We start from the raw sequence: 13,867 nt of genomic DNA, 5'->3' as shown, positions 1-13,867 counted from the left end.
ATAGAATGAGAGGCAAAGTCAGCCATCCACAATGGATAGAGATTAGACAGCAACCAAAACCTATGTGAAGAACCCGGTGGTTTATTATGAGAAATTTGATCTGGTTGATAATGAAGACACACTATGTGAACTTGGGAGAAACTTAGTAGCCTAGTATCTTGGATAGAACAGGATCTTAAAAAAATCTATGAAAGGAGAAACAAATGGTCTCAGTTTTTGTTTCTTGGAGTACGTCGATGAGCCTAATCTTGGCTGGACATTTTGGAAGATCTTTCAACGATTAGTACACATGAAAAAGATCTTCATGTTGGAAGACGTGTTCCCATCGAGACATACAGTTGGTACAATGTATTACATTCATATTATTAAAGATTTTATGGAATGATATTGGAAAGTATAGGTTGGTATATCAATCAATACCATCTGGCATAGTAGGCATTGATATCACTCAGATTTAAATCCTGTCAATCGACAGCAGATCTGCCAATGTATGACACCCCTGAATCTGCAATCTTGCGGTCTGACATCTGGCAATAGGGATTTATGACCGCATCAACCATGCAGCCAATTTACACAAAATATTAAAGGGCCCAAACTGCCTGAGGAGTTTTTGTAAACATGAAACACCGAGCAAGAAAGTTCTCAGCATAAGTTGATGATGACAATAGTTGTAATGTTTACAAGATACTTGTATCTCACCATATCATCAAAAACCTGCCCAACCTGCTATAACTTCCTCATGTCCTGTGATTCGAGGAGGTTCACATTGTATCCACTGTAACCATGTCATCGATAAGTATGTTTACCTATTTCTGGTTTTGATTATTTTGCTTCTTGAAGCCTTCTTCTCCGTCTTTTCCCTCTTCTTACGGCTCTTCTCATCCTCCATTTCCCCCTGCACCCAAGGGAGAATATTATACATATCACACAACAGTATTCTTATATTTACCAACTTAAGAACATAGTTGGTGTTTATAGTATACCCCTAAACCTCCTAACAGTGATCCTTTTAGTAGATCAGTCACCTTGTATGCACCAAATGCCGGTATCTGCGGTTAGCAAAGAGCACTTAGAAAACTTAAGCGGAAAAGTTCAGCTAATTATTCATCCAATATTGTGATATACCAACCCTAGCAACACTATCACACATAAGTGGTACTTTTAAAGTGAACAGAAAGATAAATTAGTCCACTATAGCTATGTACTTTAACATGTCACAGCTAGATAGACATTTCAGAGATTTAACCAAGCACAATGTGTGTCTCAAAAGAGCTTAAGCGCAAAGCTGAGAATTCCAAAGCAAAAAACATAAAACTTGGTTGTATAAGATTGGACTGCCAGGACCTAAGACTTTAACAAGCTTACTTTGATCATGAAGATAATGTGAAAGAAAAGATCACAGGATGTTAACCGATGCCAAGACCCATTGCACAAAAGCAGAGACAAAAAGGGTTGGTCTGTGGATCTTACCACTAAATAAGTCCACCAAAATTTACCAGATAAGATGGATGTTATCTGTACAAAGCTTGTTATGTAGATCAGGTCATGCAAATAACTGCAGCAGAAAAAGAAATGTTAAGCACTACAAGTGATAAAGTTACATTTATATAACATCGGCATGGGAGATTTCCAGATGAATACAATTATGCTATTTCCATTATGTCATTGTCACCATGGTATCTGCACATACCCATACATCACACTGCTTTGAGATACAGCATGTGTAATGAGAACGAAATTCCATGGGTCATGTTCCACACCACATGGAGTCAGTCAGACTGCAATGTAAATGCTTTCTATTTTTTATATGCCTCTTGTTCCATGCAAATTAATTCTATCCTTGTGTCATTTATTACTAGTTCCATCTTAACCTCTTCATACCTGACAAAAATCTATCTACATAAGTAAAACTATATTATCCATTAAGGATTAAGAAATCTCAGCAACTAGCTTTATCTAGTAGCATCAGAATAATTGGTATGATTATTATAGAACCTCACTTTCTAAAAGAGTTAATACATGCAATCAAGAAGTGCCTTCAAATAAATATTAAACAAGTGACTAGATAAACAAGAAAAGGTGAAGGCTTGACATAGCCTTGATATCCTAGCAAATTTAGGGTCAGAAAACCAAAGATCTTTGTTTTATGACAACATAACCAAACTCATAATCCCTAAATTTAGATAGATGATTATTTCTTTTATGACATTTGGCTTGGTTGACTTGGTGCAGTTCTCAGATCAGAAACCAGACCAGACTGATCAATGAAAAAATGTGCCAGCTTGGTTCCTTTTCTTGGTTTGACTAGTTCATTTGCAGAACCCTATAGGGAGGAGCCCGAAAAAGCTAAAACAAGATCTTCATGAATTTCATTTGGTCACGAAAAGGTTGAACGAGTCAAGTAAGACTGTGCTAGTGTACAATAAAGGCCATATATGATAGAAACTAAAGATTATAATTAGTATATGTAGATCTAAACTACTTGATGCAAAAAGCAACAGTCCTTGACATCATCATAGCTCAATTTATATATAAAGAAACCCTGTCAATCAGTCAAATGACATGAAATTACTTGATGCAAACAACAAAGACAACAGCACTTGATATTGTCATAGCTCAGTTTATATAAAGGAACCTTGTCAATCAATCAATACCAGGCAACTGTAGTGTTAAAATGGTATATCAATCAGCAAAAGAATTGAAACGAACCCACAGATTCCACCAGTGGTCATATCATATCCACCGTCGAGGAGTTCTCCATCATCAGAGTATGTTGGCTTTGCCATACTATCAAGTTGTTTATATGGAAATCCATAAGCGATGGACGTAACAAGAAGACCAACCCAGTGCTTCCAAGTAAAACTTGAATGAAACATAAGCATCCGCACCAAAATATAAATGATCTGCAAAGTAATCATTATGATCAGCATTTGTCTTTACTGTAAGACAAAATTAAAAACCAGGTCAGGTCCTAATCGGTATTACTGTGGTTAGTAAAAGCAGCAAGCATCCCCTATAATGAACTCTATTCTGCCACTACATACCATTAAAAAACTAAGCAATGACCTTAATAAGTGTCATCAACTCCTATCCCAGCATTATGCACCATGTTTTGCAATTTTGCCATTAATCATGTTGTGGTAAGTAACACGAATTTTCTTTAAAAGAACCTATGGTTTCATTTAAGTTGAACCTTAACCATCTGTAGTTCTTTTTGGTAAGCTAAAGAATAGATATTGAGCCAGAATCTAAATAATTAATGGTTTGAATCTGCACACAAGTGTGAGGAGAAGCTATAAACCTCAATCATGATCAGAATTTGGGTATTAAATAGTATACCGGATTTTGTTCATGGTGATCAAGGTTTGTATATGGCCTGTTATGCTAATGCTGTGTTGTTAAAATGCAGAAGTCAAATCATGATATACAAAAGTGCTAGCTTTAGGCCAATTTGCGAGCTATGTAAAAATGTCCCAGATAGGATAAAGAGGACTTGGCCCATACATATTTATAATATGTATCATGTAAGTGTTGTTTATCAGTTTGCTTGTAATGTTTCAGCTTTGTGATCAAGATGTCACAACCGAACCCAATGAGGATTTTGTTTCATTTCAGGCTCGCCCCTTCTACTTTTTTTTTACTAAATGCATACTAGCATAATCAGCATCACTCAGTCACGAGCTAGGACTACTTGTTTTGTGCCTGGCAGTTTATGTAGAAAGATTGACAAGCATAACAAAAAAGATCTAATTGTCGATCTTTTTCTAGACCTAATTAGGAAGACTGTTTCATTTCCAGGCATCAAGATGTTAAAAAGTACGATAAACCAAAACCAAATAGGCGTGCAATTTACTCTAAGTTCAGTCTTTACACGAAAGATTTACTCTTTCACGTCGCCTAAGCAGAAATGTACAATTCTTGCCCTGATACATGATTCCAGCATCGATTTGCCAGAAAAAGAAAAGAAAAACGATAGCCGATGGGTTCCTCGGTCTGCATAAAAACAGATAACCTACAGATTATTTTCTTGCGATTCAGATCTACGTTTATACCCAAAAAAAAGCCAACTTTTGAAACAACCCTAACCGGTAAATTGGTCCGTAAGGAGAGGTTAAAGAAGCTTTGCTCGCGCAACAAATTACTCAAGAGATACAAACAACAAACGAGACATATTCTAATTGCCCCATGATTTCCAACCAATCCAGGATCAAAAGAACCAATAAAACGACCGCAGAAGCAAGAAAAGGGACCCGAGGAGGACAGCGATTTGTGAACTTACATTGGAGGCGATGATGAGGCGGCGGAGGTTGGTCATATGCTTCTTGTTCTCCTCCTTTCTCTTCTTGGCTCCCTGATTCGCCATCGCTTCCGATTCCTACCCCACGCCGCTCCGACCTTGAAACGCTGAGAACCAGGCGAAAAGATTCGCTCTCCGACGAGTGCCCTTATTTTGTTCGGAATGCATAATACAATAACATTAAAACAAAAATATTGTGCATATATACCCCTCAACATATCGTTATTTTCATATGCAAGGCTTCCTCAAGAACTCAATATTAGTGGATATTCTACAAATGTATTGATTTATTTGCACGATTCAACATATAATAAATACATATCGATATTATGTATATACGCCTCTCAAAAAACCGCTTATTTCTTCTATGCAATTAAAATAGTGGGCATTTAATGTACAACTTCATCGAAGACTAAGTTTGAGAAACCGATTAGTGTATTATTTCCTTGATTTTTATTTTTATAATATTATAAAAATGAAGAGAACAAAAAAGGTAGATAGTGTCAATAAACTCGATATGTAACTCAATTTCTTTCTATCCATATGTATGCTATTTTGGAGGGCGTGTTGTAGATATATATCCGTCAAACGTATGACGATTATCCATATATGAAGATGTATGTATCCTCATGCAATCAATTAGGTCTTAGGCGAAGGAGGAAAAGAAATCCATCGAAAAAGAGTAAAAATCGAAGATGATGATAACACTTCAAAGCTAGCTCACATAGGTGTAGATTGCAATCGACTCGTATAGGCTAGGATCATCATCGATCGGACCATTCATATAAGAGATAGAGGTAATATGACAATGGGTGAGATGATAGGAGGGAGGTCAAGGGTGATATTATATTTAAAAAATAATCTACGAAAATAAAAGAAAATAAATAAATAAATAGGATTCTTTTAGGCAATTTGTCCTTTGTTGATTTTATAAGTCGATCATGCAATTTATCTGAGAAAGATTTATGGGATAATTTAACTAGCGGAGGTGCATCCATGAAATATTTAGGTTACGTATCGCAACTACAATTGTTATTTGGATGAAAGCGAATCCTCGACGGATTTCACGATCAACGAGTGAGAAGGGGTCGTCGAGCGTGAGGCAAAGTGAAGGGGAGGGAGATTGATCCTTCCCTTGAATGATTTGTAGCGAGAATGAAATCCCTATGAAAGCATAAAAACTATAATATGCTTCATTAAAATATAAAAATAACCTTTATACTAAGATTGAAATCAAACACTTAGATCTCATTTAACGATGCGTACCTTTTGATGTCATATGTTCAGAAATTTATGTTTAATCTGTAAGGCATTATTGTTAATCTGCAAGGAGTAGATCTTTTCTCCTTTCTTCCTATCCTTTCACAAGGACCAACTAGATTGATGATTCTTAATGAGTTCATTAAAAATCTCGTTATGGTCGATACATTCTTTATAAGTAAAACTTTTAACCACAAGTCTTACCATTATATTGTTCGGCATTGTCCTTTGAGTTACATTTATATAATAGACTCTTTTATAATTATTGGACAATTCGATAAATTTATCGGACACCATTCTGGTTATTGATTTTAACTCTTCTTTAATTACATCATATTACTTTTCAGAATCATTACTTTTCATAACCCATGATAAAAATAAAGGATCCATTCTGATTCCTATATCATAATATAATTCTTGTATATATATAATATAATAACCATAAATAGCATGATTCCTTTCCCTTTGAGATATTCTAAAAATTATTAATTATAATTGTTTTATAAGACCATTAGTAATGATATCAATATACGTGGCAGTTTAGTAATATTATTTTGTTGTTCATTTTTATCAAATCATTTAATGATTTGAGTAACAAGAATCTCTCAAATAATAAAGGAGTATTAATTTGTATCTTATTTATATCAAAATTAAATTTCGAGATTTTCACTCCCGATTTGTTATTTTATAGGAATCTTACATTACAAGATTTAATTGTTTACGTATCAGAGCAATAAGATATGTATCCCTTTAAATTTTTTTGAATAGATTATAAAATATTCAGAATAGTTATTAAATCTAGTTTTCTTTTATGTGAGTTGAAGATCTTTATCTTTACAGGACAATCTCAAATATGTAAATATCTTAAATTAGGTTTTCTATCATTTCATAACTTAAAAAGAAGTCATGTAATTTACTTACTAAGAACACCATCAAGATATACATAGTTGTCATTGGAGTTTCTTCTCACATTGATTTGGGCACAAAAGAATAATCTATCATGCTCCTAACTATATACATAAGTTACCATTATATTTTTCAGTAATCATATATTGCTGTAACATATCTGGTAAATCATATACCTTATTTTTTTAAGAATCTAACAAAAGAATTAGAATTATAATTGGGTTCATCATAAATACCATGAAATTTATCACCCTTAAATTTATCACCCTTGTCAGATATGATGATCTTGATTTTTCTATCTAATTGTCTATCGACCTTATTTATGTACACTTCAAAAGTGTAGATTTACATGAATTAGATATATGTAATCATATCTCAATAGATTATTTATATGGTAATAAAATATCTCTCTTTAATGAGACGAAAGCATAAAGTAATAAATATAACTTCAAGGAGTTTATAAAACTACATTTCACTTCAATATTTAATTGTAGGATCATTACGATGAAGCATCAAATTAATCCATCAATAATATCTATAATATTTGATTTGAACCATATAAAGTTTATATTTATACTTTTTTTCATTTCTAATTAAATATTATACCACAGAAGTAACATTTTATTGTGAAGATATTTTTTTATAGGTTTATATAGTAATTATAAACTTAAGTGACTTACGCTTCATCCTTATTTTAGTGTTACTTACTCCTTGAGTAATACTCAAAATATTATAAGTCTTGAGCTTATAACTTTATCATTTTATTTTGATGATATAATCTTGAATTCATCGAATACTATAATGGTAAGACGTCAACTAAAGACTTATCAAAAAATTTATATTGATCCTTAGATATTTTTATGCGCTAGTTGTAAATTGTATTGAAGTCTAAGTATCATAAAATTGAGTCTTTCGTGCATTTCTTGATCAGTCACCTTAATTATTTATTTCATAGAACTTTCAATAATTAAGTTTGTATTATGTTCAATTAATAGTCTCACTTACTCAATACAACTTATATATGCTTAAGCCATTTATTTGAAAAATATAGGGACATTTACAAAAACATAATAAAGGAAGTGCCACAGTAATAATATAACATTAATGCTTTGAGTTTCCAAAATACGATGAACTATTGATATCGTATATATTTCACTTTTGAGTGAAATATTGATATATCTAGTATTCACTCAAGATCACTCATAGAGGATTGACACTATCATTGTGGAATAGTATTGTTAAATTTGGATATATGATACTAAACTGCAAGGATATCTAAAACAATATCATCCTATCCTTTCCCATCACATAATTATTTAAAATAGATTCTCTTTTGAGATATCTAAATCTCCTAATTATATGTGCTATCACGAATATTATTTTATTTAATATCATTTATGATTAATTTCATAATGTATTTTTATAGATTATTGTTCCAGATCACTTTGGTGGTTATAGGACTAATACAAAAAGATAAAATACAATCTAAGATTTCCCATGAATGACAAGAATTTTATTGTAAAATTCATATCCCATAAGCCTATAATCCCAACTACTTTGGTAGCTATTGGTTAGATAAAACTTAGGAAGATAAATTACAAATAATATTCACTAAATTTATTTATCCTGATTCAGGTTGCCATTGTGAATATTATTTTATTTAAATATCATTTATGATTAATTTCATAATGTATTTTTATAGATTATTGGTCCAGATCACTTTCGTAGCTATAGGACTAATACAAAAAGATAAAATACAATCTAAAATTTCCCGAATGACAAGAATTTTATTGTAAAATTCATATCCCATAAGCCTATAATCCCAGGCTACTTTGATAGCTATCGGTCACATAAAACTTATGAAGATAAATTACAAATAATATTCATAAATTTATTTATCTTGATTCATGCTGAAATAGTTTAATAATAAAATAACAACCATAATAATTATTGAACATTAATGTTAAACAGTTCAATAATAAAATAATAATAATTATTATTAAATATTAATATTAAATAATTTAATAATATAATAATAATCATAATAATTAGTGAACATTAATCAGTAAAAGAAAACTGATAATCATGGTAACATTATTGAATATTATTTCATAATTTCATATATATATATATATATGTGAATAACTAAATGAATATGCAAGAACAATAATTAGATTTTATGTATAATCAATAATTAATATGAGAAAATTATAAAGTAAACTATATTTTATATTTTTTAAATAAAAATTAAATCTAATCAAATAATCAAAAATATAATCATAATTAAATTTAATCATAATTATAATAAATCATATATTTTTAATTTTTATAATTTAGAATATAAACCAAATTTAACATCCTGGTGATGTAACCCTGGTGATGTAGAAAATTCGCTGGTGGGGATATCCGATGGGGCGGCGGAGCGGGAAGAAGCCCTTCTCCTTCTTCTCCAAGAAGGGCCGATCGGCCAACCGTCTGGAGCTGCAGCCGCTCCCATCCCCGATCCCTAATCATCTTGCCGCCAAGAACAGCAGCAACCCCGCTGCGGCTTCAGATAGCGCGACGGCGGCGGCGCAGTTGCATGGGGTTAAGGCGGCGAAAAAGAAGGCCGGCTCGCGTCTCTGGATGAGGTTCGATCGCGCCGGGCAGTCGGAGGTCCTGGAACTTGACAAGAGCGCCATCATCAAGCGGGCGGGGATTCCTCCCCGCGACCTTAGGATTCTTGGACCCCTCTTCTCCCATTCGTCGAACATCCTCGGTGAGCTACGTCTTCTTGTTTGCTTTGTACCTAAGTTGTTTTCAATAAAGACGTTAATCATGATTTCACCCTAATGTTTCATAGCTTTTTATCTTTATTTTGGCATCTATGGGTCTCGTAGTTTATTATTCTCTGATCTTTGTTTGTTTCCTGACTTCTGGAACTATGTCCACATCTCTGTGGTGCGCTAATAATTTGTACAAAATTATTCACGGCACAATCATCATTGACACTGTTAGTGTTACATTTCCTGTTAGGCCTTTAATGTGCAATTTTTCACTTGTGCCCTGAACCTAAGATCTATACGAAGAAAACACTGTTCTAAGTCACTAATAATATTATATAGAACAATCACATGCCTAATTATCGAAGTAGTTTGTTATTTTATAGCTTGTTAATAATGAAACAACCTTGCAATATTCTGCCACATGGCTCTTGTTCTGTAAAGTTCCTCATAAATATTTCTAAAAGGTCTGTATTTTCAGCATTTGTATTATGCATCGTAATCATGTTTTCTGTCCATGTCATACAGATTCTTCAGTAACCAACTTTTCTACACAGTAATATATTTTGATTCTTGCTTTTATGATGTAGATAAAAATTGTTTGATTTTTAACTGATTTCATTCTGGCAATGGTTCAGCCAGGGAAAAGGCTATGGTTGTCAATCTAGAATTCATAAAGGCCATTGTTACTGCTGAAGAAGTGCTAATACTGGATCCTCTGTGTCAAGAAGTTCTCCCTTTTGTAGATCAGTTAAGGCAACAACTCCCTTTGAAGAGTCCTTTCAGGGTCGATGATCCTAATCTTGATAAACAAAGCAAAGATAAACATGCAACTGGTGAAGAGTGGACAAAAATAAATGAGGCAGCTGAAAGTGAACGTGAACTACCATTTGAGTTTCAGGTGCTTGAGATTGCACTAGAAGTTGTTTGTTCATATTTGGACTGTAGCGTCTCTGATCTTGAGAAAAATGCATACCCTGTGCTTGATGAATTAGCCATGAATGTTAGCACCAAGAATCTTGAGCGTGTGCGGAGTCTGAAAAGCAACCTTACACGTTTGCTTGCACATGTTCAGAAGGTACCTTTTGACTTATATAATCATTTATTGACATTTTATCTGTACTCTTTCATTATCCTACAAAAGTTTGGATAGGCTTTGCCTCAAAAAAGTAAAAACATATGCAAGGATCCTGAAGAATTTGCATTGTAAATTTTAGACGAGAAGGCATTTTTTTGGTACTTATTGACATTCCTAAAACATAATTTTTTCAATAAAAATGTATTTCTCTAATTCGTAGAATTTTTCAGTTTGCCATTCTGAAGAAGTTGGATATTATAAAACCTCTAATATTCATGTTTTCATGTTACCTTTAAGTATCATCTACATAGCACTACTCCACTATTTTACTATGAGTATGAGAATGATTTATCTCCAGGTTAGGGATGAAATTGAACACCTTTTAGATGACAACGAGGATATGGCCCATCTATATTTAACAAGGAAGCAAATCCAGAATCAGCAGTTTGAAGCTTTGATAGCCTCTGGGGCTTCAAATAGCATTGTTGCTGCAGGACCAAACCTCGCAAGACTTGGCTCTAATTTAAATTGTAGCGCAAGCATTATTTCTAGTATCTATGCTGATGATAATGATGTGGAGGATTTGGAGATGTTACTTGAAGCTTATTTCATGCAGCTTGATGGAATGCGCAACAAAATTTTGTCGGTTAGTCCTTTCTGCATGCTGCATTTTGTGCTAACAGATTTCTGTTTTTTTTATAAAAATCGTATGATTATGTCCATGTTCTAAAAGCAAAAACTGGTATGAGAAATATTGCACTTGCATGTTTTGACAAACTAGAGATTTAGCTTTTAAGTCAGTGGTTGTAATAAAGCATATTGTATATATTTTTTGTATGTATTACTTCATTTACATGTCCATTTATAGTTATTTGCTTATTTTGTTTAAGTTCTTTGCATGAGCTTGTGCTTGAACTTTTTTGACAGCAATTTCTAATTATTTGCATTTTGCAATCTGATATGACTATGCACTTGCTGGCATGTCTGCTTTAATGCACTCTAAGAGGGAAGATTGTGATGAAAAGCTTTACCTATGAATGAAGTATGGCTGCTTAGAGCCTAACCAACTATTTATTTCTCCTTGGCTGAAGATATGAATAGGACCACATCTCTTGAGTGTCAAAAAGAAGCTTACTCTAATTGGATTCAGCTAACATAAAAATATTATATGATTGTTGTAGATGGGCCAAAGCAATTGTTGTAAAGTTACTTTTCTGGGAGGTGTTTTGAATTGGTATTGAGCTGGTCTTAGATGATTTTTATGTCAGAAGTGTCTCGATGTAGTATTTATTATATGTGATTGGAGACACTCTAGTCTTTTGCATAATTAATTAAGGCTACCAATTCAGATACAATCAAATCTGAGGATCTAATGGAATAATATTTTTCTTGCTGCCAATTATGTGAGAATTAAGACTCAGGATCTTATGGAGCAAGATCTTTCTTGGAAAATGCCTTAGTTCCTTTAAATTCTTTACAGTTTACCCAGGAATCCACTCTTCCAGAGTGGCAGACAACAGGAAAAAGAAATCCCATTAATCAGGATTCAACATATGCGTAGAACAGAAAGGAGTAATTGTGGTCTGTTTGCCCGATGGATTGTGCATTTATTCCTAAATTGAAAATTTCTTCAATGAGTAATTAATGTTAATTTTGAGCAAATCAAGTAGAGAAGAAACTTAATCGATGAACGTCCAGAGGATTCAAATTGCTTTGTGAGTTCAATTTTTGAGCTTTGTGGGCTTTAGGTGAAGTTTATCAGTAGCAGTAGAATATTTGGCATATAAATCATTCTTTTCTATGTGATTGCATAGTAGGTCCTGACAGTAGATAGCCATTGCATTTGCAAGTTAAAAGCTTATGCTGTTGCTGTTTTGACCTCATTGTTCCACCACCACATCTCTGTGTTTGCTGGCAGAGAGTTATTTGCTCTGTCATAACCATTTTCCAACTGTAGGTGAACTGCTTTGATTATGTGAAATAACAAAATTATTTCAAATAATTAAACATAATATATTAAATTTGTTAAACATATAAAACAATAATATAAAAAATGTAAGAAAATATTTAAGTTATTTTTATTTTTTAAATGTGTTTGTGAAAGTTTCAAAATTTTAAATTATTTAATTTGTCTTCTTCCATATTTTTTATATTTTATTTTTTAAATTTAAAATATTTTCTCAATTAATTTAGATTCTTCAAATTTGATACAACTGATCTGATTTATACCGAGTTTTCAGAATTGAAAATCCTGATACCAATTCTTGTTTTAATATGACTGCAACCTGTGTATAAAAAGGATGAGTTGCTTTTGTTGTGTATGACTGATTATCAATGCGCATGAACTCTTTTCTTGACTGTCTAATATAGCAAATTTGGTGCTATCTCGATGGATTATTTCTTTCTTTTGTTTCTTGGATATTCATTCCACTCAGTAGATAAACCCATTTAGATGCTTGCAAGCAAGCATGAAAAGACACCTCTGGAATCTGGATCAACTTGTACCTTTCAGTGATGAAGAATACCTTGGTGGTGCTTTGATTTTTCTACTCCATTCTTGTCTTATTTTACTTTGTGAGAGGAGCTCATGTTGGTAGTTCTATAACAAATTGTATACTTTTATAACCGTTAAGTATTGATCATCTTTTATGTGTTTAAAATTTTAAATTGATATTTTGTAATTACTGGGAATGTTAAGTTTTAAAGTAGTTAAGACTTAAGATGATTGATCAATTGAATGGTTCAACTGTAACTTTCTGGCTTGTATTTTGAAAATATGATGGTAAAGATGCAAGTATTGGAAGTTGAAAGTATATGAATGCTGAATAGTAGTTATTCAAAAAATTGTCAGATGTTGAAAGGTCTTTTGTTTGTATTATTATGTATATAATCTTTTGCTTTGTAAAATTCAACATCATGTTTTGTACCATCAATTTGCAGTTCTTTAATTGCCACAACTAGAAAAGCAATGTCAGTTCCATTACATGTTTTATCTTGCATTGACAATGTCCATAATTTCTATGTCAAGCTTAATGTTACCATTTGTACCAACAATTTTTTTCCTCTGAGATCAATAGGTGAGGGAATATATTGATGATACAGAAGACTACGTCAACATCCAGCTTGATAACCAGCGAAATGAACTTATTCAGCTCCAGTTGGTGTTAACCATTGCATCATTCGGCATAGCTGTAGACACCCTTATCGTAGGTGCATTTGCAATGAATATCCCCTGCCAGTTATATGATATTAACCACATCTTTACCCCCTTTGTCGGAGGCACATCAGGAGGCTGTGTCCTGATCACGTTGCTCATGCTAGCATATGCCAGGTGGAAGAAATTACTTGGGTCTTAAATGGACCATGTTCCAGGCAATGTCAGAGCAAATAATTTCACAGCAACAGTTATGGATTGGTTATGGTATGCAAGAGTACAAGTTTCATTCCACATTGCTGCTAATGTGCGAAAAACTCTTTTGCTATTGTGTTAATAATCAAACTGCAGAGTTTGTTGCACTTGGACATCGATCTAGTCATCAAGTGGTGTTGCCTTTTTCTCTTCCA

The 13,867-nt window shown here is 33.0% G+C and overlaps 2 protein-coding genes across 3 annotated transcripts; one reads left to right on the top strand and one right to left on the bottom strand.

Moving 5' to 3' along the window:
- Positions 1-581: 581 nt before the first annotated feature.
- Positions 582-4,446, bottom strand: LOC103982422 (uncharacterized). The gene is made up of 5 exons (XM_009399342.3): positions 4,280-4,446; positions 2,710-2,903; positions 1,471-1,555; positions 984-1,049; positions 582-895 (listed from the first exon to the last, which is right to left on the bottom strand). The coding sequence occupies exons 1-5, from the start codon at positions 4,361-4,363 to the stop codon at positions 803-805; spliced, it is 522 nt and encodes a 173-aa protein (XP_009397617.2). The 5' UTR covers positions 4,364-4,446; the 3' UTR covers positions 582-802.
- A 4,387-nt stretch (positions 4,447-8,833) lies between these two features.
- Positions 8,834-13,867, top strand: LOC135636847 (putative magnesium transporter MRS2-G). Of its 2 annotated transcripts, none has more exons than XM_065148938.1 (4): positions 8,834-9,221; positions 9,864-10,126; positions 10,662-10,949; positions 13,381-13,867. In XM_065148938.1, the coding sequence occupies exons 1-4, from the start codon at positions 8,873-8,875 to the stop codon at positions 13,657-13,659; spliced, it is 1,179 nt and encodes a 392-aa protein (XP_065005010.1). In that variant the 5' UTR covers positions 8,834-8,872; the 3' UTR covers positions 13,660-13,867. The 2 variants fall into 2 exon arrangements, with proteins under 2 accessions (XP_065005010.1, XP_065005009.1); XM_065148937.1 differs by having other exon boundaries at positions 9,864-10,303.

The sequence above is a fragment of the Musa acuminata genome, chromosome BXJ3-4 (genome assembly GCF_036884655.1).
Source record: "Musa acuminata AAA Group cultivar baxijiao chromosome BXJ3-4, Cavendish_Baxijiao_AAA, whole genome shotgun sequence".
NCBI lineage: Eukaryota > Viridiplantae > Streptophyta > Magnoliopsida > Zingiberales > Musaceae > Musa > Musa acuminata.
Note: the sequence above shows the minus strand (reverse complement) of the source record. Positions and strands in the feature narration are given on the sequence as shown.